Source organism: Brassica rapa, chromosome A06 (genome assembly GCF_000309985.2).
Source record: "Brassica rapa cultivar Chiifu-401-42 chromosome A06, CAAS_Brap_v3.01, whole genome shotgun sequence".
In the NCBI taxonomy this organism is placed as follows: Eukaryota; Viridiplantae; Streptophyta; class Magnoliopsida; order Brassicales; family Brassicaceae; genus Brassica; species Brassica rapa.
In genome coordinates this window covers 28898514-28923886 of record NC_024800.2, presented here as the reverse complement: position 1 = coordinate 28923886, position 25373 = coordinate 28898514, and the positions used below count along the sequence as shown (strand labels likewise).

The window sequence follows — 25373 nt, the reverse complement described above, 5'->3', positions numbered from 1 at the left end:
AGCCTTTTTATTGTTAAAATTTCGCGAGTTTTTAAGTGGGCAGGTTCTGTTTCGAAGCGGTGACGTTTTGTAAATCAATCTCATCGCCCCGCTTCTTCTCGAGCGTCTCTCTCTCCTTGTTCATCTTCTTCACACCTAAAACCCTAATCGTATCCAGACTCAGAATTTCTCCGGCGACCCACTCCGTAAGTTCATTAACGTATATCCGATTTCTGGTTTTCGTCTACTTGACAATTATCCCCAATTGTAAAGAGATTAATCAGAAAAGGGGTTTTCCTGCGATAACAAGGGTTCGTGGGCTTTGCTGAAAAACTCTTTTTTCTTTTTTTTTGTTACAATCAATGTGTTTGTTTCTTTAGATGGAAGAACTCATTTTGTTTTTCTTTTTCTCTTGGAATCCGATTTTGCAGGTCCGCTGTAAAGTTGCCTCCTTTGCTCTCTCTGTTGAATCCATTTGGTTAGTTTCGATGGATAAGCTTTAGTTTTCATACCAACACTTTTGCCTTGTGTCATTCATATTTTTTTTTGTGTTGAAGAGGGACAAATCAAAGTCAAATGGATTTAGACTTCGATGATCAACCTGCTGCTGCACCAGCTGGTAATTGCTTTTTATTTCCTTTTATCCACTTTCATTACTCTCTTTTTTTAAATCATTTTGGCTGAAACATATGAATTTAATAGCTAGGGCTGGTGCAAAGTTTAAACCGAAAGGTAGACCACATCCCAAGAAGAAGCATCTCTCTCTTTCAACCTCCCAACCAACAACACTCTCTACCCTTCTTCCCAAGGAAATACTCTCAACAACACAAAGCCAAGATCCTGTTTCTCTACATGGTTTTGTTTCTTCCCTCTTTCAGCCAACTTTTATTTTCTATGCTGTTCAAAAATATCTTAAGATTTGGGATTCTGTTTTGCAGATGTTTCAACTATTGTCCCTGATAGTGGTGGACTCATTGACCAATCCACCGTTGGAACAATCTCTAAAGAGGTAAGGTCGTTTTCTTTCTACCTTTTGAATTTTCTTTTTAGTGTCTCTGCTAGACTGCTACATGTTTTTCCATTATGCAAATCGTTTTTCTTGTTTCTTTCAGAATGTATTCTCAGAAGTGCTTTCTGTTCTTCGTCCTTGTTCTAACGTAAATTGCGAGGGAAAGAGATGTGATAATGGCAAAGAGGCGGCACCTGCAAATCCTCCTGATGATCCCAAAAGTCTAGATTCTGCAGCGTTTGTTACTCAGGAAACGGATGAAGTTATTCATTCTCAAACTCAAAGGATGCAAACAGAGGTATGTATGAATACTCTCTTTTTTTATGCTGGTGTCTCACTTCTTCTACTCTTTAAATTTAAAACTGTTTTTTCAATTTTGTTACAGGAAGAAGAGTGTCATTGGAACATGGAGACTCTTAATATTGTACAGGAGGAAGGCATAACCACTGCATATGGTAATTTTAAAGCATTGAATTTTGAAATTCATATGCTTTGATTCTGTTAAATATATCTAGTAACCGAAACATAATGCTGTCTCTACTTGTGTAGAGCAACATACTGGAAAGTTCCAACCAAAGCCTAGATTGCAAGACGCTGTGATTGAAGAACCTGAGTCTCATTACTCTGTTGATCATACAACGGCTGCTAACCAGTCTAAGGTTATGGTCATTGTGACGAATACGGTAAGAAAGAATGTTTTGACAATTTGGGTTTAGCTTTCCCAGGCGCACTGTTTTGAGTTGGCTCCGCTTTTTTAATACTTTTGATCAGGTTCCTGGCGGAGAGGAACACGAAGATCATGTTATAGGAGAAGGAAATGGTTTGGGGAATACAGTAGAAGAAGAAGAAGAAGAAACAAGGTCAGAAAGAGAAAGCAAAAAGGGAAAATCGAAGAGAGCTAGAAAGCAGAAAACCACTAGTGAAGAAGAACCAAATAAGTCTCCCCAGAAGAAGAAGTTCAAGCATTCAAGTCGTCAGAAGAGAAACAGAACATGTAAACTAGCCGAACCAAATTCTCTACAGCTGAAATTATAACATAGCATCTGACAAACTGTTTTCATGTTTTGGTCTAGTGGAGAAGGAATTGCTTGAAACCCCGGATGATGAAATCAAATTTCTGCCCATTAAAGATATGCTTCGCCTTGTTGAGTATAGAGAATGGTTGGAGGTAAGAATCAACTCTTTATCTCTACACATGCTTTCATTTGAGCTCTGTGTTTGCTTGGATCCTCATCTTTCCTTCTTGTTAATATATACAGAAAAAGGAAGCAAAGGGAGCTCCTGTTGTGCCGCCCGCCCAAGAAAGGTACACTATAATTCATTAATCTCAGAGAAGATAGTTTGTATTCTTCATCTGATGGAGTGTATGTTATGTGCAGTAATACGAACGCATCGGAGGATAACCATTATTATTCACAAGGTTTTGACGAAGAGGATGAATTTGGTATGGTGGAGACTGAAAATCAAGAAATTAACGTAGTTAAACCAGACTCGCCGGTGAACTATCAAACGTATATGAAGAAGACTCCGAGAACGAGATGGTCAAAGCAAGATACAGAACTCTTCTATGAGGTAATCAACTTTGATCTCACTGGTTATTTAAACGTGGGTGTTTTTTACTGGAGATTATGTTGTTTTGTTCACAATCGTTATAGATATTTCTTGTTTTTTTTTTGTTTGGTTAATAAGGGAATTCAAGATTTTGGAGGCGATCTATCGATGGTACAACTATTGTTTTCTGATAGAACGCATCAACAGATCAAACTCAAGTTCAAATTGGAAGAACGAAGGAATCCATTGAAGCTTAATGATGCCTTATCAACTCGCCCCAAAGGTGATAGATCCTTTCTCTATATTTAGTTTCTTTGTTGAGCAAGAGAGAAATTAAGAACGTTTGTGTGTTTCTTCTTGTAGATCTTACTCGTTTCCATACTCTGATTAAGAAGCTTCAGCAAGAAGCTCCAGCTGAAAGGGCAGGAGAAGAAGAAGGAGAAGCTGGAGAAGCTGGAGAAGAGGCTGAGACAACTACTGATGTTCCTGAGAATGTAAGCATTCGAATTATATTCTTTGTCAAGTTGGCGCCAAAGTCTGTTAAATGTTTTCATTCAAGAAGAAATTAAAAAATGATGTGGTGTAGGAGGAGCCAGCGAAGTCTGAGGAGACGGGTGATGGAGTAGCTGGCGTTAAGGAACCAGACGGTGGGGATATTGAGAATAACGGAGGAGATGAATGTGAGGATAATGAGGGAGATGATGATGATGATGAGTTTTGGAATTCTTATAAAAGTGATATGTAACGACCATATGTATAAACTAATTAGTCCTTTTGTAGTTGGAGAAGATAAATTAGTTGTATTGAGATGAGAGATTCTTTTGTTTTTCCTAAGAGAGTAGAGTTCTCTCTTTTATGTTGATGAATGATGATCATGACAAATTGCTCATTTATAAGTTTTCTATCAATAAAACAACTAAACAATAAGAGTAGAAATGAGAACACAATTATACAACCAATAAGTGAGAAAGAGAGAGAGAGAGAGTCCTAAGCAGAACAATTACATCTTCTCCAGTATCTCTTTTTCATAGAGTTACAGAAAACTGAAGTGTAATTTGCTTTCTAAAGGCTGGAGGCTGAAGATACTCCTCCGAAGCAGCCTTTCAGTAAGAACTGTAAATGAAAAAAAATGTGTGTAATCAGTCTTAAGGTGTAATTGTTTATATGTGTTCTTCTTCTTACCTTCCTCTTCTTCTTCTTTTTCTTCTCTATCAAAGCCATCATCTCATGTTGCCGCGTCATTGTCTCGTCCAGCGCCTACAAAGAAGAGCAATCACAAAACAGAACAAGAAAACAGTGAGAGAAAGAGCACCTTCTTGGTTTCGGACAACTGAAGCTGAAGCTGGTCAACACAACCAAGTGCAGCGTCGAGAACCTTCTCCTTCTCCCGATAAACCACAGCCTGAGCATCCACGGAATCGTATTTCTCCTCAAGATCAGCCATCTTCTTCGCCATCGCCATATACTCCTGCGTCGGCATAACCCTCACTCCATCTGGGTACACATTGGCCTTGGCGAGTCTCCTCGGCATGTTCTTGGTTAGCCTCATGACTCCCACTATCCACATCAATAGTGCCATCACTACTCCATATACGTACCATTTCCTCTCCAACAACGGATTCACATCCCGGTCCAACAATTCTGAAAATTTGAAAGTTTACACGGTTCAATAAAAATTATACCAGTAACCCCGGTTTTGAGCTAAACCAAAATCAGCATCTGCAACATTCATCTTGCTTGTAAAAAAAAAAACATGTCTGGATTTCAAAAAGGATTGTTAATTTCTTTACCTTACCTAGGTTATTTTGTTGATCAATATGAGCAACTATTGTATCCGCCATGATTAAATTCCTGTTGAATCGGTGAACATGTTACATTCTTCTTGTAGATGTTAATGTCGTGGAACATGTTACATTCATCTCCAAACATATTACGACAAACAATCTTCCTAACCTTATGATAATTGATATAAGCCAAAAATATCATAAATCTAACGTTCTGTGTGATTGATTAAAGACTACAAATCCAAAAAAAAAATGTATGAACTGTCGCAAGATTTGATTCCATAACCGTGAGATTCAAAGTGTTTAGGTGAGAAAAAAAGAAGAAAACATTTAACACCTTTTTTTTTTACCTGCTGATTAAAAGACAAACCAAGGAGAGAAGAAGAGAGAGAGATCGACATAACTCTCTCATGCTCAGACATCTAGAGAGAGAGAGCATTGACAAGGTTTTACCTTCTCTTGAATATTATTGCATAAATTAGCTTTTTCTTTTTTGCTATTAATTTTTTGGCTCGACTTATATTAGAGTAATCATTTTAGTTACTGATATTTCTGTCAAAATATTTTTTTTAAATTAGTCTAAATTTGGTCATATATGCCAGATTTGAAAAGAAAACGAGGCCATAAATGGTTTTTACTTGTAAATATATAAGCAATTAGGGAAATGATATGTATTCTTAAGTTTTTGTATAAAGATAATCCTATCTTATGCTATATAAGTCATCACCATGGATTTTATTGCCTTTTCAAATTAGTAACCGACAAAAATTCTTCCAAAATAGTTTTTGAAGATAAAAAGTTGTCCCAAAAAAGAAGAAGAAGAGAAAAACACAATAAATGGTAGATAACATTACAGAATTATCAAATTATACAAAGCAAAAAAAAACTACAAAACTCATTAGATAAATGAAATAGGTCTCTAATCACATACAAGTATCCACCTCCACAGAACTAAATAGTTACACTTGTTTCCGTTAAAACAAAAGGGAAATTAGGTGAGATAACCAAAAGTTTATACTCTACGCACACCTTGTTGAAAATGGTTCACCTACCACATGGCGATAGTTGAAAAAAATACTCTGTTTTCCAAAGGTAACACAAAGGTAATCCGCAACGTAGCATGGTAATTTAACGTGAAGGGTATTTGCAGAAGCTATCGTTATTTGGTTGCATTTTAAAATATATTTTTAAAAAATCTAAATAGACACGAAACTAATCATCATTTTGATTTCTCCTCTGCTTGGCAATGAAAGACTCGATCTTGAATCGGAGTTCGTCGTCAGAATCAATTCTTTCAGAGGAGGCATCCGTCTCCGATCTCTTTAATCTCCCACAGTAACTCTTCTTTAAACCCTCCAAATTCTCTGACTTGCTTCGTTGGTAACTCTGTATTTGCTGCCTCTCCTCTTGAGGCTCAACTATGCTTTCTTTCTCCATCTTCTTCACTGAAGTGCTCTGCTCTGTTAGCTTCTCAGGTTTGCTCATTTTCACTCTCTTCTCAGAAATGATCTTCTTTGTCTTCTTCTTAATTACAACCTGTCCCTCTCCCTGATCGGAAATGCCCTGTTTTGGTATGTTCTCAGCTTTGCTCTGTGTTTCTTCCTCTGCTTCACTCTGTTTTGGTCTGGTTTCGGTTATGCTCTCTTTAGCCTCCTTCTCTGCTTCGCTCTGTTTTCCTCTGTTTCTCATCTCATGCCGTGGAACACCATCTCTCCTTGAACTCTCCTGAACAAACTCCACGTAAAGATCGTTGCTTTTGTACTTCGGAACAGCTTTTTGATTCAAGAGAAGGCCGGAATTCGCGATAAGAGTGATGACTATCGCGTTTCCTACAACAAACGCGAGATTACGGTTTGCGAGAATAACCGCGGCGACACCAGAATCATGAAACGTGACAACGAGCTGGTAGCAGAGCTTAGAAACCGTAACCAGAACAACAATTGTCTCGATCGTCCGAGAAACAATATCCAAGATTATCTGAACACGAGACTTTTTGGCAAGCCTCTTTGTCTTTCTTGGTTTAGTTTTCTGAGTAGTAAAAGAATCCATTGGTGAAGAGAAGAACCGAACAAGAAGGAAAATAAAAACTAACAAAGAAGGTGTGATCTCTATGAGAAGAAGAGACCAATTGAATTCTCAGTTTAGATTCATGTAGAGAAGTTGAGAATCTACTCTGAGGAGAATAATATGTTTTTCTCTTTGTTCTTTTTCTTTCTTTCTTTTACTTTGTTTCTTGAGAGAATTTAGCTTTGGTCTATGTGAGTATTTATATTGTGTCCACTCAGTGCGCTTGATAAGTTTTTACTTTAATTTCTTTCAGCTATTTTTTTTTTAATAAATAAGCTGATACAACTCAAGAACTAACAGTAAATTTAAATGTATTGCATTCTACAACAAAGCGCGGTTTAACTATTGTTTTTGGATTCATAAAATGTGTAACGTGGTATAAATTCTCTTTGCAGGAAGGAAATCCTGCACAACGTCATATGATTTTCTTCCCATGCATGGTTAGTTAAAACGATCACTATGAATAAATAACTATAGGAGACGATGAAGAGCATCTTAATTACAAAATTCACTTCTTTGAATATCACCTTTCATTACAAACTTCTTCATACAATTGCTATGCTGCTTAGTAATTGCTCGTTACAAAAATCTTATATACAATAGATTAATCAGCTGTGGAAATTTGTCATTAGTTATATCCTACTAGACTCTAAAAGGAAGAAGGAAATATTTGAGAATTTTTCCCACCAAATAAATATTAGATTAAAATCAATACTTGTATTACTTTTGATTGAAACAAAACAAAAGCAAACCTCGCACTATGTTAGTGACTTAGTCCATTTTGTATTTAATTTACTAGTCCATTAAAGCAGCTACCGTGAATTGATATGTGAAAATTACTTGTAGCACGTAGTATTTATTAGTTGATATTCATAAACTTGATCTATAAAGCATGCACACTGTGACACCACTATACCGAAACAACTTATTATGTAATTTGTTGTGGGATGTGCATTATGAATCAGAAATACACATATTTTCGGTTATATATTAGGCTAGACTTGTATATTATGGCCAATATGAACTTTTTATATGATGTGTCTGTCTCGTTGGTTAACTCTTATATCATATAACAAAAAAAAAAATCAGCACTAAATATACATTTCACTAGATAACATGTGAGGAAATTGAGAAAATAAATAAATATATAAAATGCAATTACTTCTTCATTAAGAGATGGAGAAGTGGCTTGTAGGTCAAAAAAACCTTTGTTGTTTCTTTAATGTCTTGTCTCTTTCTAACCAAAAGCATAGACTCATGATTTAAAATTTAAAATTTTCATTATTGGATACACTTTGACAAAAGCTTCAGTTCCTTTATCAAAAAGTTTAAAGGAGATTCATTATTGGTGGTGTCTTCCTTGTTTCATAACGTCCACAAGTGAAATGTGTCTTTGGATTTTTATCGGATCGTTCATAACTTGTCCTATTAATGCCCGTAGAAACAAAACAAAAAAGATCACATATATCATCCTGTTATCTACATATTGAATCTTTATTTTTGGTCATTATTATTCCGTGGAAGCGAGTTTTTATTGTGAATTCTTTTGGTCAAATAAAATGTGAATTTTAACCATGTTTAGACATACAACTTATTTACACTCGATGTTTATTGGTCTATAGTCAGTGTGTTTGATACCACAAATAATAGATTACTACATAGAAGTTAAGTCCAACGAAAATGTTTATTAGTTATCGTCTAAAATTTTAAGATGTACATTTACGTTTTAGTATGGTTTTCGATCTCATGCAAGGAAATAAAAAATAAGTTTTTTCTTTGATTAATTATGCTATTACATAAGACACGATAGACGGTCCGACCGATAATTATATCTGGTTTATGAGAATTTCTATCTGATTGCATCACTCTGAGCTATGATATCCATTTCTGACGGTACATTTTGTGCAATATCGATGATCTCTTATAATCATTTTCTCTAATATTTTGAATAATTTATTTTGTTAGAGAATTGAAATCTAAATTTTATAGTATAGAAAATATTAATGAACTTTCGGTCAAACAAAAAACAAGACAATCCTAAAGATTATATGGGCTTCAGTTGAACAAAAAGAACATTATTATGGGCTTTTAATTAAAACAGCCCGTACACACATTAAGTCGAAACCTCAAAAAACCTAGAGTTTATAAGAGCAAACCATAGATCGAACTCTACCTTAGCCTCCTCCTTCTCATCTTTCACCACCTCTAATTCGCCGTCAGCTCCTCCGTCTCCGTCCAAGTCAACATGGTATCTCTCTACGTTTCTTCCCTCACTCTATTTGCCAGATCTATGTTTCTTCTTTCTCTCGTCTGAATCGTTATATTCATTTTACAGGCACCGAAGAAGGACAAGGTTCCGCCGCCGTCATCTAAGCCAGCGAAATCCGGAGGCGGGAAGCAGAAGAAGAAGGTTCGTTTTCTCTTAATCATGCTCAGGTTCCATAAATATATATATGCATGTTAGTAGCTACATGTAGGTTCTGCGAAATGTGATGTTTAATTTAGCTGTTCACATGATATTGGTATTGGTATCACTGTTGTTGTTGATTGGTATTGGATTTTCATTTTTTTTGTTGTTGAATGTTGTGAAAAAAACAGAAGTGGAGCAAGGGAAAGCAAAAGGAGAAGGTGAACAACATGGTCTTGTTTGATCAGGCTACTTACGACAAGCTTCTCACTGAAGCTCCCAAGTTCAAGCTCATCACTCCTTCCATTCTCTCCGACCGTATGAGGGTATGTTTATTACATACTTCTTGTCTCAAAATCAAGTTAGTTGTATGATCCTAGTTAGTAATATGACGTTGTTCATGAGATTGGTTTGCTTCAACAATTTAACTAGATATATAAATCTTGATCTTTTCTAGAACTTCAAAAGTATATTTATTATAACAATGTGATCCGTATTGAATAATGTTGAAAACTGCAGATTAACGGGTCTTTAGCAAGGAGGGCTATTAGGGAGCTGATGGCGAAAGGTGTGATCAGGATGGTCGCTGCTCACTCTAGTCAGCAGATCTACACTCGTGCCACCAACACCTAATATGTTTTGCTCTTAATTTGTTTTTTCTTACCTCCTTTGTTTGGTTCTTCAAGAACTTTGTTAGAATCTTGTTTTCGAGATATTTTAATGCATTGAGACTTACTAAATTCAAGTCAACCATTAGCTTTTGTCTTCACCCGATTCGTCATGTAACATTTTCTTCGTAAGCACCCGTTCTGGTTTGGTACATAAATCAATTTAAAAAACTTAATTCATCATGAATGGGAATTGCACTTAGTTTTACGAAATTATCCGAATATAAATAGCTTAACTAAACATAATTACAAGTAATACGCCAATTAATTCGGACAAGAAATGGTTCATAAATAAAATAAGAAAATGATATTTCATATAGTACGACTCAGTTACTCACACTATTAGAAATGAAAGTGTCTGCAGGCCATACGTTTCACGGTCAATTTTTCATACAAATACTTGTATACATTTGTCTTGTAACCAAAGACTTCTAGTGTTTATATTTAGCTAATTGGACTTACGCTTGAGTGTAGATTTTTTCAAATAATTGTCCGACATATAAGCATTATCCTTGCGTGATGGGCCCTTCCATCTCGCCTTCTCCCCCGTTAATCAAAGGGGCCATTGCTATTCTAATCAAAATCTACTCCCTACAAATTGCAATTTGCATTACATCGAATCCTCCCTTAAAACGTGTAACCATTATAGGAGTAAATCTCATAGAGACTCTATGACATTTTTGGCGTGATATGACGTGTACGGACGATATAGCGCACCTCTAGGCTGGGCCAATGGGAATAGAATGGGCCTGGGTCCACATACAAGTAGACAGAACTGTAGTTGAGCGCCACATGTCCCATATGGTTCCCCGAAGCAAAAAGTATGGGAGAAAGGAGAGTCGTTCATTTTGGTTCAGTGACCTTCATTGTCAGACACAGACACCTATGCCTTTGTTTGGTAACATTTCACATGATCTTTGTGAAAGATGATAGCATTATTTTACTGTTTCAAATTCAAAACAAAGATTCACTTGTACAAAAAATATAATATTTCTAGATAAATTTATGCAGAGAACGTGGTGTATTCTAATTTTTTTTTAATAATTAACTAATTTAAAGATATTTTAGATACTATCGAGAAGGGTAGATATTTTTAGTTTCTAACTTACTAAAAATAAAATTTAAGAATTGAGCACCTTTTTCTAATGGGAATAAGAACAAAAAAATTATAACCAGAAGATGAATTAAAACTGTAATTTTCCTGTTTTGAACAGAAGAGAGAGAAGATTAAAAAGTTAGAGAATAAATATCAGATCAAAGCTTTGGAAGCTCCTCACTGATCACTTCGCCTCGTTCTCTCCTTTGGGTGCATGAAGGACATATCACATTAATTCAAAACCAGACAATAGGCGAACAAGGTCTTTACATTCTGGTGAGTTCTTTCATCTGTTCCATCTTCTTCTTATTATATATATCTATGTGCTGTGTTGACGATTGTACTAAATTTCTGTCTTGTGTTAATGTATGGATGTATTCCTTGAGAACATTTTCATAAAGTTTTCACCTTTGGAGGTTTCTTCTTCAGAACTGGATCAAAAGTCTCCTTTTTTCCCGGAAAACTCTTTGCATTTTGGAAAATTTTGGCCATGAACATGTTAGTTATCTTTCGTTTAATGTTCTAGTTTTTTGTGATCTGATAACTTACTCGGATCTAACTGTTTTTTTTCTGGTTCAGACTCATTTTGACCCAAACACTTGTTCGGTTCATGTTTTAAAAGTTATAATCTCTTTTTAAGGCAACTGTTATTGTTTCTATGTTTAAAAAAGATTTTGTTACCTCTGCACAAATATTATTAGATGTTGAAAATACACACTCTCTTGGTACTCGGTTACAGTATTTGTGTGTTGTTTCACTTTACTTGTTTTACTAACAAGCTTTACGATTCTGTCCTGTTTCATTCCAGCTTAAAAAATATGGATTCTTGTTGCTACTTGGGATTGGGGACAAACACTGTCTTGCCCAAAGACGGTTACAAGAATGTAGAGAACAAGTTTTGGGGTGAGAAGATCAAAGGAAACTTCTCTAAATCTTTTGCTTCAGATTCGAGTTCCAAGGAGTTAAGATATCGAAAGTCGTTGAACCCAGGTGTTGCTTATGCGGTTGCTACTTCAAAGAATGCTAAAGAGGCTTTGGTAGGTTAATGATCAGACTCATCAAAAACTCTTTTGTCTTAGAGATTTGCCTTAAATTTGATTGTTTTTATGGGTTTGCAGAGACTACAGCCTTCGATGTTGGGGGAGAGAAGAAAAGCAGATCCCAAAAACGTGGCAGCAATCATTCTGGGAGGAGGCAATGGAGCTAAACTCTTCCCTCTCACCAAGCGAGCTGCAACTCCAGCTGTTAGTATTTATTACTCATTTTACTAAACTCTTTGTTTTTTTTTGATGATTCATCAAACACTATTTTTTTTGCAGGTTCCTGTGGGTGGATGCTATAGGATGATCGACATCCCCATGAGTAATTGCATTAACAGTTGCATCAACAAGATCTTCGTGCTCACTCAGTTTAACTCGGCTTCCCTCAACCGCCACTTGGCTCGTACTTATTTCGGGAATGGCATCAACTTTGGAGATGGTTTCGTTGAGGTTCTAGCTGCTACACAGACTCCTGGTGAAGCAGGGAAGAAGTGGTTTCAAGGAACAGCAGATGCTGTCAGAAAGTTTCTCTGGGTGTTTGAGGTATGAAATAACTTATTTACTTTGTGATTCTTTGAAATGGTCTGAATGAATTAGTTGGTTTTTATGAATAATATAGGATGCTAAGAATAGGAACATTGAGAATATTATCATCTTGTCTGGAGATCATCTTTACAGAATGAACTACATGGACTTTGTTCAGGTAATAAACAAAGTTTCTCTTAAGATTATGAAAGAACTATTTTTTTTGCTGACAAACTCTAAACAATATGCATTTAAATAGTACCATGTGGATAGCAACGCGGATATTACTCTTTCGTGCGCGCCAGTGGGTGAGAGGTTAGTTTCTGTAAGCACTATGATTTGCCTTTTGGTCTTAAGTTTCTAACCCTTGGTTTGGTTTGGTTTGGTTTGGTTTGGTTCAGTCGTGCATCGGATTATGGACTAGTGAACATTGATCGAACCGGACGTGTAGTCCATTTCTGTGAGAAACCAACTGGCATCGATCTCAAATCAATGGTATATATGGTTTTATCTCCAAATAAAAACGAATATTTTGTTCTGTTGTTTTTGACACGGTTGTAATGTTGGATATGCAGCAAAGTGATACGACAATGCTTGGACTGTCTCAACAAGAAGCAGTGAAATCTCCGTACATTGCATCAATGGGAGTTTACTGTTTCAAAACCGAAGCATTGCTGAAGCTTCTGACAAGGCGCTATCCGAGTTCCAATGACTTTGGATCTGAGATCATCCCTGCAGCTATAAGAGATCACAATGTTCAAGTAAAGAAAAATAGAAATGCTCTTTTCTGTTTTAAACACTTTCGTGAGTTTTTTATTGGAAAATGATTCAGTCAAAACTGTCTTTTTGTTAAGGGATACGTCTACAGAGACTATTGGGAAGATATTGGAACTATAAAGAGCTTCTATGATGCTAATCTTGCTCTTGTCGAGGAGGTTAGTTTTAATTTAATACTTAGAAATGTGTTTGATCTTATCTTTTGATCTTGGTTCCTATGTGTTCTTGTTGTTATGCAGCATCCCAAGTTTGAGTTTTATGATCAGGATACACCTTTCTACACTTCACCTCGGTTTCTACCTCCCACCAAAACCGAAAAATGCCGCGTAAACACTCCCCTCTTATTTTGCCTGTGAACAATGAGTCTACTAATGGGGTTTGATTGATCCTTTATTTTAATGCAGATACTGGATTCGATAATATCACACGGATGTTTCTTGGGAGAATGCAGCATCCAACGTTCCATCATTGGTGAAAGGTCACGTCTTGACTATGGTGTTGAGCTTCAGGTCTCTGTGTAAAAAAAAAAAAAAGACTCCACTCAGCTTTGATAGTGACACATTATTTGGTTCAAAAACTGAAAGTCTGGTGTTTTCTTCTTGCAGGATACTTTGATGTTGGGAGCGGATAGTTACCAAACCGAATCTGAGATAGCGTCTTTGCTCGCGGAAGGCAATGTACCAATTGGCATTGGCAGAGACACAAAGATCAGGTAACAAACCCAAGTCTCCTTCTTGTGTCTTCTTCTTCTCAGAGTTTTAGTTCCTATAGTCTGATGTTTTATCTTATTTTGAAACAACATTGAAGGAAATGCATCATTGACAAGAATGCAAAGATCGGGAAGAACGTGATGATCTTGAACAGTGATGTATGCTTTCTTCTTTAAGATGAGTAAAAATATCAAAGAGCATTCTTAACGTTAACATGGTTTTTGTGTGGGTTTGGTTTCAGGATGTGCAAGAAGCTGATAGGCCAGAGGAAGGGTTCTACATTAGGTCTGGGATCACTGTGGTTGTGGAAAAGGCTACCATTAAAGACGGCACTGTCATATGAACCAACAACGGAGTGATCTGATTGAGAACACTCTTGACCAACGATCTTGATTGAGGTGTTTTTGAAGTGTTGTTTTTGGGTGGAAGCAGTGAAAACAGAGACAGTTGTGATAATGTTTTTAATGTAAATTACTTGAGAGTACTACTTAGAACCAAAAGAGAGTTTAAGCTTACCAATAAGAGTGATCTACCTATAAATCTATCTTTCTTTTCGTGAATGTCAGTCAAAATCTTGATATCCATTTGTCTTTGAAATCATATATTTATCCGCGCATTGAAAAACAAACAGCTAAACTAACATTAACCATGACTCTCTCTGTATTCATGACAGAGTAGTGGTCGTAGCACACAACGTCAACCCATTCACTCACTAAGTGATCTGCTGATTAATGATTATAATTCAATTTTGACCCTGTATTTCATTATTCTTTTATTTAAGGCTTAGACGAATAATGAGGGTTAAGTTAAATCGAACATAATAGCGTAATTTTAGCGTAAATAGTTAGATGGTTGGGGTCAAATAAGATAAAGTAACTTTAATTGGTACATTCTTACGTAAATATATAATAACCCAAGGACCTTAACTCAATTCACCCCAATCAGGAAAAAAAGTTATTCTCCATAACCCAGCGTTTTGGTAATCAAGTTTTAATTGGGCCGGCCTAATTATTTAAAAGTCAGCCCCTTTTTTAGTACAAAACGCAGCGTTTTCTACCCTTGTTCGCCAAGGTCCGTGTTCTTCTCGAACCAACTATATATATATGCAATCATCTAAGACTAATCGTTTTGGCTAGCAGAGAACTCTAGAAGCAGCAGCAGCAGGAAGAGAAAGAAAGGTAAAAGCTTAAGCTCTTATTGAGACTTTCAGAATCATCTCCGCAACGTTGTCGACGACCTGTAAGTTTCCACTTTCGTTTTGATTTTTTCTTTTGTTCGTTTCTGTTTGGCATTTGGTCGAACACTTGGTGCGTATCTTGCTTACTGTTGTGGAATCGGTTGGTTTGAGAAATAAATTAATACCCAAAGATAGATAAATTTTCAGTTTTTGTTGCTAGGAATAATACTATATATCTACTTGGGTTTCTCTCTCTCTCTGTGTTTACTTTGGGATGGACTTTGCAGGCACAAATGGAGACACCACCGAAAGATGAAACACAAAACCCTCCTCCGAATCCGAATCCGAAACCGAAACCAGCCATCGCGTCGTCATGTAGGAGGAAGGTAAAGGAAGATGCCACTTTCTTTGAGGACGTGAAAGATCACATCGATGAGTTCATTCATGCCTCCATGGATGAACACAAGACCTGCTTCCAGAAGACCATCAGCAAGGTTCCTCTTCCTCAACTCTCTCTTATTGGCTATATTGTTTTGGTGTACATCTCTCTCTCTCAATGGATTTGATTTCAGATGTTTGGATTATCCAAGGCTGTGGCTGAGAAGCAGGCCGAGGAATCCAAGGGAGGAGTCGAGAGTCAGTTGCCTCTTCAAACGACAGTGTCGGATTAAAGAGTGTCATGTCCTTGGAAGATACCCACCCATGTCCTTTTCCTCTTGTTTATCTATGTCATTTTGTAAATCAATAATCTTTTGAGTTTGTGTTAATTACTCTTAGTAGTTCCCAAAATATAACGTTGAAAAACAGTGAAGCCCTTTGTTATAACGCACGATGTGGAAGGTACAACTTTGTGTAGAAGTAGAACTAATAAAGCACCAAACTCAAGAGGAAATCTTCATCTTTATGCTTAACGTGCACATAAAGAAGTTGAATGCACACTACTATAATATCGCCCTAAGACCACGTAGAGCTTGACCATGTTAATTTCAAACAATTCAAAAGCACTTGGTCGATAAGTTCACATAGCTATTCATAAAAATAAATAAAACCAATAGTTTATAGCGTTAGATCTTCATCTTGATCAAACAAAGCTGCTCCAATACATTTTCAAGCTGCAACATAAAATAACATTCCATATATTATAACAAAGAATGGTGCATTGGTGTATCATCAGATTGACACAGACAGAGATCGTACAATGGTAGAAAAACCTTCCGAAGAAAGAGCACAAGACCAGACCACAAGATCGTCCCCCAAACCTCTCCTCCTTCCCTCCTCTCCAACCCGATCTCCGTATACCAAATCTCCGTCGAACACTTTTCAACGTTACACAAAATCGCAATTTTGCCACCACAATTCGCCATCTTAGTGACATCACGGTCGCCCGGAACATCTTCAAGACCCTTCACTCGGCTCCAAACCCTCGAGACTGGATCAAACTCCCATAACGCTTTCTGCCAGTCAAAACTGTAGAGCTTGTCATCAACGACGCAAGAACCCACCGTCCACTGCTTGTTCAACAACAAGTCCCTCTCCAAACTTCCTTCTTTTGGATCGTAAGCAAAGCTACTCTTTCGATCCATGATGCAAATCTTACCATCCATCACGAAACTCCTGATCGTTTTCTCATACACCTCCACGTCATCCAAACGCCTCACAGTCTCCCAAGTTTGAGTCTTTAGATCAAAAGCCTCCACCCAGTTCGGAGACCGAGAGCATCTCCAATGTAAAACTCTATTTTTTCCTTTAAAATGGAGTAAAAGTGAAAATGAAGTAAAATTGCTCTAATCCTACTCCTTAACAAACAAAAGATAGATTACTCCATTTATGGAGTAAATTTCATTATGGAGTGAGATATGGAGTTGGGTTAGAGCATTTCTTATTCCATATTCATTTTTACTCCATTTTAGAGGAAAAAATGGAATAAGGATGGAGATGCCCTGAGGGTCACACCCTCCCATCACATACAACTTCCCGCCGACGATCCCCACGGCGGCGCCGCCGCGTTCTTGCTTCATGTTAGGGAGGGAGCGACACGTGTAAGACGGACAGTCGATGACGAACGCAGTGGAGACGAAGCTGTCATCGACGCTTCCACCGAGGAAGTAAATCTCTGAGCCGACAGTGACGATAGACATTCCCCAATAGGGAACCAAAGGGAACGAAGGGACAGGAACAGGAACCAAACGGTGTTTAACTGCTACCTCAGACTCTTGTTGTCCGAAAGTAGGTTTGATGAGATTGAGAGTGTACCATTGAAGGGTTCGTCTACCGTAAGGTCTAAGCGCAACGCAAAGGACATCCTCTGTGCGGTGGAGTGCTGAACGCTTAGTGTAAATCTCCGGCGAAGCGATGAGACGCCTCAAGGTTGTGGAGACCAGTGAAACCCACGGGTAGTAACATCGAGGCACGCGTGCTAAGCAGTTCAGAGAGATTTCTTCTGGAAGTAGTAACAGCAACGATGGCGCATCATCATGATGCAATTTCTTCGGCGATTCAGAGGAGCTTGTAAGGGTTGAAAGTTGCATAACCGTGGCTGTAAGATCTTCAACGGCGAAGCAAGGAAGAAAAGAGAAGAAGAAGCCTCATTTTTATATTTAACCGTTTAAATGGGCCTAGGCCCATGTCGTTTATGAAAGCTTCCATTAGAAGATAAATTTTTTAAAGAAAATAAACTTTGGGTGTGAATGATAACCAAAGAACAACCGGGAATAATGAAATCCCTAAAAATTATTATCATTCATAAAAAATATTTTTTTCTTCTTATTCCCTGCTATTTATAAAACAACCATTCTTTTTCATTCCTGTAATTTTATTCTTTTACGTGCATTTCCTATTCGTTCTTCTTATTTCCAAAATGGTCAACAGTCGAACCGTTATGATTATTATGATTAACTAGATTTTTTATCCGCGCTACGCGCGGATTGTGTTCTATACATTTTCTTTTAAAAATTGATATTTTAAAATATTTCACATTATATTACATTAAATCTATGTAAAACATTATAAATAATAAAACAGATCATGATAACTTGAGATTTTCTGTTATGATTTTTTAAAACATTATTATATTGTTTGATTTTGTTGTTCATGCTTTACAATATTTTCATCCATGAAAAAAATAAATAGTTATAATTTTAATGATTAGTAATTGATTATATATGTTTAAGTATATCTGGAAAAATTACTAAAATGTTACATAATAGTTTTTTGATAAAGTATCTGTTTGCTAAATATATTTAAATTTTCGTGTAACATTTATTTTTATTTTTATGTTTTTGGCCCCTATTTTCTTTCTTATGTTAAGAATTTATTAGTTCAAACCAAATATAATTCCTTAGAAAATATTTCTTGTCTGAAAAAACAATGTAATCAATTTCTTTCTAAAGTTAATCAGCTTATATATATATATATATATATATATATGAAATATATTTCAATAAAGACTAACATCTAAAAAGGATATTGCCCTACTTAGGATTTTAGTAAAACATTTTGTAGCATCTAATTTTTGTTTGGTATACTTTATATCAGGTTTTTGTTTTTTATTTGTCATTTGTTTATATGTTTTATAATATATTTCTTACGGTTAAAACATAATTTCTTACAGTTATAATAAATAAATCTAATTTAATAAACTCAGTGTTTCTAAGTTCAAATAACAAATTTCATACAAATAATTTTTGCTATACGGTATTTATTTGTGTGATTTATTTTATTTTTGGTATTTATGTTTGTTTTGTTAGCCTACTTTATAATCAATAACATTTATTCTCACATTATGTGATTTTAATCTCTTATTATTTATACTTTGGGTTATGTTTTTAATCTACTTGAATTTATTGTTTTTATTGGTGTATTGTCTTTTATAGTGTAGAGTTTTTGAGTTTAGCTTCCAATTTAAAACTGATATTGGAAACAGACCGGACTTAGATTTGATTGCCTACATTTAGTATTTTAACATATATATAATTATTAGTGGAAAGTAACTACTTAAAAATTCTATCATTAAACTAATAGTTTTGCTTAGGAGCTATTAATATCATAAGTTGTACATGAAAATATAATAACAATTACAATAGTCAATAGGCATAAGATTTTGTTAGTTGGAAACAAATAATTCGGAAAGCAAACAAAGCAATCACATGATATGAGATCTCATCCCAATAAAATAATATAGTAGGTTTTATGTAATCTTACTATAAATTTATATAATAAAGTTGGTGAGAACGTATTTCATACTCTCTCCCTTTCATATTAAGTGACTTAATATTGTATAACAATTTATTATTTTACAAAATAAATGTCGTTTTAGGGTTTCAGTGAAATTTATGTCATTAATTTGTTTCTTTACCTCTACATAAATTAAGAAAAAAATTAAAGCAATAGAATTCTAATTGTTAAATAAGGGCAAAATCGAACATTTTACCTTTTTTTAATTGGCGTGAATTTAGAACGGTAATTAAAATGAAATAAAAAAAGTATATGTTAGAGTCTTATTTTATTTTGTTATAAAATTGTTGTAGTTAGAATATGATATGCAATATTTACAACCTAATTGATGAAAATGTGCAAATTAAAACCATTTATCTATTGAAGCTCTTGTTAAATTTTTTCTCTTCATAATTAAAATAAGGATGCTACTTCTTACTTTATCTTTATATATTTAAAATTAAATATATATTTTCAATAATGTTTATAAAATATTAATTTTGATATCTTCAGATATTATATAGATGATTCAATTCATATTAACAGCTGATAAACTATTATTTATATTTGATTTTTATAATTTGTATCTAGATTTTTATTTGAATAGCTTATACAGTTAATTTATATATTAAAGTATTAACTTTTGTTTTGTATTTAACAGAAAGTCATAATTTATGATTATTATATATTTTCTCTGTTTTAGTGTATTAAATAGATATGAAGATTTTTATTTTGTTTCACAATGTAATTTATTTCGAAATCCAATGAAAAGATGAAATGACTAAAAAGTATTTATTTAAAAAGTTAAAATTAAAATTGAAATAGAATTTATTATTAGTTATGCTTTTTCAATAATTAAGTGCTAAAGAAAAAAGAATATATATCTTAGTATTTGTATATTTCAGGTTTACAAAAAGAAATCTATAAGAAATTTGGACGATGTAGTAATCACAGAAAATGCCAACTACGAAAACATACTAATTTGAATTTATAATCACATGTGTCTGTTCTCTGAAAACCTAAAGACGTTGCCCAATTGCAAAGTCCATCACGTTATAAACATAATCGACGTGTGCATGCAAAATATATTTCGCTCACAAATTCTTGAAACCGATTGCTCCGTCGGTTCCATTGTTGATCATTGCAGAAAAATCGATTTGTTGTTGAAAAAAGGACTGTTCAGTTCAACGGCAGATGCACATCGTGTCAAGATAGACTTTGAAAATGGACAGTGATGAGACCTAATAGCTCACTACATTAGCTCTAGCAGGAAAGGCTCCTCCAATGATCACCCCGAATCCAATCCCTGGTCTTGAGGTTCAGAGCCAATGGCAGTGGGATAAAACAGTATAGCTGCCTCGGGAAACCATTGATCCCAACATATAGCTGAATAAAACATTGCACCAATACTTCAGTTATGATTTTGTCTACTTATAAATCACACGAAAAAGCTAAGCAAGAAAATTTCGCTTATACATGTTAACCAAATAGCAATGATAAAGTAAGAAAATGTTTAATTCGGAGATTCTTCTACTCAGAAACTACTTTAAAGCCAGTGTCACCATGATTGAAAAAATATTTCTCTTAACCTAAAGAATAGAAAATATATCATCAAAAGAAAGTCGAGGGGTTTCTAACCCCAAACTTGATTCACCTGGTCCATCAGGGGTATGCGACTTCCTATAAATCCCGAGGTTAGTTCCATCAGAGTCAATAATGTCAATAGAGTTGTAAGTGCGTTAATTTGCCTACTCAAAAAAAGCTAACCGGCATCACTACACTCAGATCCTTTGCCAGCTTCTGCATCATGTGTTAGTAACCCATATCCAACCATTCAAGCACAACTATATAACGGAAACATCTCCAGATGACATCTCCCGTGTTGATGAAAGTACAAAAAACCACAATCTAAGTATCAAAGGTGCACCAATATGAAAAAGAGGATACCTTGCAGTGGTAGGATGATCTTTGTAAGGCTTGGCTCGCTGAAAGTAGTCCTCTCTTGGTGCTTGACAGAAGTAATATATGTTCCTGTATTCATGTATGTAAAAAAAATGATTGGAGATACTTGCATTCATATTGTATGGTAATCATTTTTTTTAATATGCAATAATCAAGGGAGAACATCATAGATCACTACATAACAGGACTTTACTCCAGAGTCCACAGGTAGAGCATCAGATATGTCAATACTTAAGGCAGGTATGACAATTAAAATCGAAACACTACAGCAGATATGTAAGAGGAAGAATGACCTGAATAAGAACGATGTTTGCCTAAATCGAAACACTCAGAGTCGCGTTCATGGTGATCATGTCTGTTCCTACACCACCAGCATCTTGACCAGCTTGGATCTTGAGCGTCTCGAATGTTATACTCTGCAAAGTCCAGATCTGAGAATTGGATTCTTGAATCAGATTTAAAATCTAAGAGTTCAGATCGGAACACTAACCTTGACAGTTATCTTCGGTTTCTGAGGTTTAGCAGCTCCGTACAGAATCAAAGAGAAGAGACCAAAGAGTATGAAGAACCCAACGATGAAGGCCAAGACATAGTACCCACGAGGCATGCCACGATCTCTCTCGCCGTCATCTAACAACCCTTCTTCTTCGATCATCGCACACTCTTTCCACTGCTTCTCTCCGCCGTGTCCTTTCCGCTTTGAGCCGTCGTTGACTTTCCGAGACCCGGGTTTCAAAGACCCGGAGAATCGGGTTGAGGAGGATTCTCGTGAGTAGCGGCCCATGGATGATTGAGAATGCGGCGGAGATCCCATCGGACTAAGTACCAGAGTTGAGTGGCGTTGGCTTTACACTAAAAAAAGAACGATGTTGGCTTTCTTTTATGTGCTTCTCTGACCAGAACACAAAACCAAGAAACAAAAGCCCCATCGCTTACTCCGTCGCTTTTTTGCTCTCTTAAAACTCGTTTACATTTTTTTGATGTCTCCCTCTTCACACTCTCCATCGGTTGCTCTCCAAGGGTGAGCTGCTGTAAACGTAATAAATTAATTAGCTAAGGAAATCAGGTGAGAGCCGATGGTTAGAAGAAATGGTAAAATGACTTGAGAGGTAAAAGGCTAAAGCAAGGAGATTAATAAAGTTGCAGTGAGGAAGGAGAAGAGTAAGAGTCTGCCTCTTTGTCGCTGGAGTGTGGAATTAAGTTGGAATACGAAGGAAGTGGAAGAAGGCTGTGGATATTATATAGTGAGTTTTGGAAATCTGAGAAGTGGTTCTCATCGGACTGTTTCAGAATTCCAAAGATAAAAAATGGATATATGAAGTAGTGGAAGGTGAAAGAGTGACTTTTTGTTTAGTTGAATATTAGGTCTGAGAGAGGTAGGCCTGAAATGGGCCATGAAGAATTATTATTTGCTCACACCAATGATCCAATATTTTTCTTGTGTCGATTAAAGCAGACGTGAGGTGGCATTTTAAAATTCTATGATTGGCTGATTTTATGAACGACGTGGACATGCTGAAAATGGAGTATATCTCCCTTTTAATATAGTTTAGATTGTTTTCATCAAGAAGTTGTTCCAATCTATAAAATCCCCTAAGACAAAGTCTCACTCCAGGTAGAATTTTGACCATGTTAAAATTAAAACAATTCAAAAGCACTTTGGTCGATAATGTCACATAGCTTATTCATAAATAAATAAAACAACTTCTACAGATTAGTACAACAAAGAAACAAAGGCAATAAAATTCAACATCCAAAATAGTTTACAGCCTTAAATCTTCATCTTGATATAAGACCACGCTGCTCCTACACATTTTCAAAATGACACAGCTAGAGATCGTAAAATAACATATGAATCTTCAAAAGCCAGCACACGATTAGACCACAAGACCGTCCCCCAAACCTCTCCTCCTTCCCTCCTTTCCAACTCAATCTCCGTATACCAAATCTCCGTCGAACGCCGTTGAAGGTTAACCAAAATAACAAGTTTGCCACCATAATTCACCATTTTAGAACCTTCAGTCTTATCAGGAAGATCTTCAAGACCACTCACTTGACTCCAAAACCTCGCCACTGGATCAAACTCCATTATCGTATTCCTCCGACCAAACGCGTACAACTTGTCATCAATAACGCAAGAACCCACGCTCCACTGTCCGTTCAACAACGGGTCCCTCTCCAACCTTCCTTCTTTCGGATCGTAAGCAAAGCTACTCTTTCGATCCATGATGCAAATCTTACCATCCATCACGAAACTCCTGATCATTTTCTCATACACCTCCAAGTTATGCACAACCGTCACTGTCTCCCATGTCTGAGTCTTTAGATCAAAAGCCTCCACCCAGTTCGACGACCGAGGGTTACACCCTCCGATCACGTACAACTTCCCGCCGACGATTCCCGCTGCGGAGCAGGCGCGTGCTTGCTTCATGCTAGGGAGGAAGCGACGTGTGTAAGATGGACAGTCGATGACGAACACAGTGGAGACCATCTTGTCGTTGACGCTTCCACCGATAACGTAAATCTCCGAACCGACGGTGACGATGGACATTCCCCAGGGAGGAACCGCAGGGAACGACGGGACAGGAACCAAACTATGGTTAACTACTCCAGACTCTTGTTGTCCGAAAGGTTTGAGATTGAGAGTGTACCATCGAGGGGTTTCTGTAACGCAAGATCGAATCGCGACGTAGAGGACGTTCTCCGTGCGGCGGAGAAATGACCTTTCAACGTAAATCTTTGGAGAAGCGATGAGACGCCTCATGGTTGTGGAGACCATTGAAACCGACGGGTGGTAGCATCGGGGCACGCGTGCTAAGCAGTTCAGAGATAACTCATCTGGAAGTAGTAACAGCGACAGTGGCCTCGGACCATGCACTTTCTTCTTCTTCTGTGGCGGCTTCTCGGCGTTAGAGCCAGAGGAACTTGTAACAGTTAAAAGATGCATAACCGTCGCTGTGAATTGTCAACCGCACGAAAGAAATGCGAAGATGGGGCCTACTATTTATAATTTAATCGTTTAAATGGGCTTAGGCCCATATCGTGTACGAAACGGTACATTTTGAGTCTTTTTAACGGTACTAATATCTTTTGTAATTTTCTTAATTCGCATAGAATGTATCAAAATAACATATTTGTGAAATCATTGTAGTATTGGTTAACTTATTTGACATTCATATTTATGTTAATTTTGCAGTTATATAAACCACCACCAAGATGAAATCTAAAAAAATCACGAACAAAAGAGATCCAAAAAAAAGAGAATCAACAAGAACACTCATGAAAAGAAATTGAAGTTCGTGAAGTCAAGAAGAGATTGAAAATGACGGAAACAATCATTTTTTCTCTGGTACCATATTAAAAGTGTAACAAACTTAAACCATATCTTTCATTAATTAATGAATGAATGTACAAGGGAGTTTATATACAAGTATGGTAAGTGATATTTACACATGTATTATATACACATATAGTAAGCTATCTACATCTAATATTCTATGTTATTCATTCATGACTTCAAAATCTCTTTATATATAAGCTATAAGATCATAAGCCCGTCGATACAAAGAAAACTATTACATTTGAGATAACGAAATAAACTAATAGATAAGTCCAATCGATATATAACAAAGTATATTGTAATAGCTCCAATCTAATTCAGTTTTGCAAACATCGAATATCAATTTGTACTTCAGATAGTTTGAATCTATGATTAGAATAATTGGTTAACTTATTTGACATTCATATTTATGTTAATTTTGCAGTTATATAAACCACCACCAAGATAAAATCCAAAAAATCACGAACAAAAAAGATCCAAAGAAAAAGAGAACCATCGAGAATCTGTCGAAACACTTATGAAAGGAAATCGAAGATCACGAAGTCAAGAAAACGTTGAAAATGGCGGAAACAATCATTTCTTCTCTGATACCATATTAAAAGTGTAACAAACTTAAACCATATCTTTCATTAATTAATGAATGTACAAGGGAGTTTATATACAAGTATGGTAAGTGATATTTACACATGTATTGTGTACACATATAGTAAGGTATTTACATCAAATATTCTATGTTATTCATTCATGACCTCAAAATCTCTTTATATACAAGCTACTAGGTTAAGATCCGCGCCTTGCGCGGGATGAACATTATATATAAAATAATTTTTATATATTATATGTTTATAACATATTATGAAATAATAAATAGATATTGAATAATTAAAAATTCATTATCTATTACTTATATAATTAAATTGGTACGAACATATAATATATAAATTTAACTAAATTTAAATGATAGTAACATATATACGGCATATTTTAATATTAATATTTATTAGATGATGCTTTTTGCTCATATTTTTTTTTTATCATTTGTATCTGTTATAGCAAAAAATCTAAATTA

The 25373-nt window shown here is 35.8% G+C and overlaps 8 protein-coding genes and 1 pseudogene across 12 annotated transcripts; 4 read left to right on the top strand and 5 right to left on the bottom strand.

The window, feature by feature from the left end:
• Positions 1-43: 43 nt before the first annotated feature.
• LOC103828061 lies at positions 44-3432 on the top strand. 3 transcript variants are annotated; one of them, XM_009103648.3, is made up of 15 exons: positions 44-290; positions 411-457; positions 537-598; positions 682-834; positions 918-988; positions 1092-1286; positions 1374-1443; positions 1538-1671; positions 1760-1982; positions 2062-2156; positions 2248-2294; positions 2368-2560; positions 2678-2822; positions 2903-3033; positions 3126-3428. In XM_009103648.3, the coding sequence occupies exons 3-15, from the start codon at positions 556-558 to the stop codon at positions 3282-3284; spliced, it is 1659 nt and encodes a 552-aa protein (XP_009101896.1). In that variant the 5' UTR covers positions 44-290; positions 411-457; positions 537-555; the 3' UTR covers positions 3285-3428. The 3 variants fall into 3 exon arrangements, with proteins under 3 accessions (XP_009101896.1, XP_009101897.1, XP_033128047.1); XM_009103649.3 differs by having other exon boundaries at positions 46-185; XM_033272156.1 differs by lacking the exons at positions 44-290; positions 411-457 and having other exon boundaries at positions 519-598; positions 3126-3432.
• Positions 3415-5014, bottom strand: LOC103828062 (phosphatidylinositol/phosphatidylcholine transfer protein SFH2). Its single transcript, XM_018659412.2, has 5 exons — positions 4674-5014; positions 4335-4390; positions 3852-4180; positions 3722-3796; positions 3415-3652 (listed from the first exon to the last, which is right to left on the bottom strand). Exons 1-5 carry the CDS (start codon positions 4760-4762, stop codon positions 3602-3604), a joined length of 600 nt encoding a protein of 199 aa, XP_018514928.1. The 5' UTR covers positions 4763-5014; the 3' UTR covers positions 3415-3601.
• A 300-nt stretch (positions 5015-5314) lies between these two features.
• On the bottom strand, positions 5315-8203 carry LOC103828060. The gene has a single exon (XM_009103647.3). It carries the CDS (start codon positions 6370-6372, stop codon positions 5536-5538), a length of 837 nt encoding a protein of 278 aa, XP_009101895.1. The 5' UTR covers positions 6373-8203; the 3' UTR covers positions 5315-5535.
• Positions 8204-8435: 232 nt separating this feature from the next.
• On the top strand, positions 8436-9566 carry LOC103828059 (40S ribosomal protein S25-4). The gene is made up of 4 exons (XM_009103645.3): positions 8436-8638; positions 8726-8800; positions 8989-9123; positions 9317-9566. Exons 1-4 carry the CDS (start codon positions 8636-8638, stop codon positions 9428-9430), a joined length of 327 nt encoding a protein of 108 aa, XP_009101893.1. The 5' UTR covers positions 8436-8635; the 3' UTR covers positions 9431-9566.
• A 1034-nt stretch (positions 9567-10600) lies between these two features.
• On the top strand, positions 10601-14215 carry LOC103828058 (glucose-1-phosphate adenylyltransferase large subunit 3, chloroplastic). Of its 2 annotated transcripts, none has more exons than XM_009103644.3 (14): positions 10601-10837; positions 11370-11598; positions 11680-11805; positions 11881-12144; positions 12221-12304; positions 12386-12441; positions 12528-12621; positions 12702-12887; positions 12981-13061; positions 13143-13229; positions 13308-13412; positions 13509-13615; positions 13711-13771; positions 13855-14215. In XM_009103644.3, exons 2-14 carry the CDS (start codon positions 11380-11382, stop codon positions 13954-13956), a joined length of 1572 nt encoding a protein of 523 aa, XP_009101892.1. In that variant the 5' UTR covers positions 10601-10837; positions 11370-11379; the 3' UTR covers positions 13957-14215. The 2 variants fall into 2 exon arrangements, with proteins under 2 accessions (XP_009101892.1, XP_009101891.1); XM_009103643.3 differs by lacking the exon at positions 10601-10837 and adding an exon at positions 10927-11059.
• A 415-nt stretch (positions 14216-14630) lies between these two features.
• Positions 14631-15648, top strand: LOC103828055. Its single transcript, XM_009103642.3, has 3 exons — positions 14631-14852; positions 15078-15284; positions 15363-15648. The coding sequence occupies exons 2-3, from the start codon at positions 15084-15086 to the stop codon at positions 15459-15461; spliced, it is 300 nt and encodes a 99-aa protein (XP_009101890.1). The 5' UTR covers positions 14631-14852; positions 15078-15083; the 3' UTR covers positions 15462-15648.
• Positions 14876-25091, bottom strand: LOC103828053 (F-box/kelch-repeat protein At4g39240). Its single transcript, XM_009103640.3, has 4 exons — positions 22565-25091; positions 20244-20250; positions 15059-15303; positions 14876-15026 (listed from the first exon to the last, which is right to left on the bottom strand). Exon 1 carries the CDS (start codon positions 23909-23911, stop codon positions 22781-22783), a length of 1131 nt encoding a protein of 376 aa, XP_009101888.1. The 5' UTR covers positions 23912-25091; the 3' UTR covers positions 14876-15026; positions 15059-15303; positions 20244-20250; positions 22565-22780.
• Positions 15593-20237, bottom strand: LOC103828056 (annotated as a pseudogene).
• LOC103828054 lies at positions 20244-22437 on the bottom strand. Of its 2 annotated transcripts, XM_009103641.3 has the most exons (3): positions 21455-22431; positions 21258-21380; positions 20244-21033 (listed from the first exon to the last, which is right to left on the bottom strand). In XM_009103641.3, the coding sequence occupies exons 1-2, from the start codon at positions 21776-21778 to the stop codon at positions 21279-21281; spliced, it is 426 nt and encodes a 141-aa protein (XP_009101889.2). In that variant the 5' UTR covers positions 21779-22431; the 3' UTR covers positions 20244-21033; positions 21258-21278. The 2 variants fall into 2 exon arrangements, with proteins under 2 accessions (XP_009101889.2, XP_033128051.1); XM_033272160.1 differs by having other exon boundaries at positions 20244-21380; positions 21455-22437.
• Positions 25092-25373: the final 282 nt, after the last annotated feature.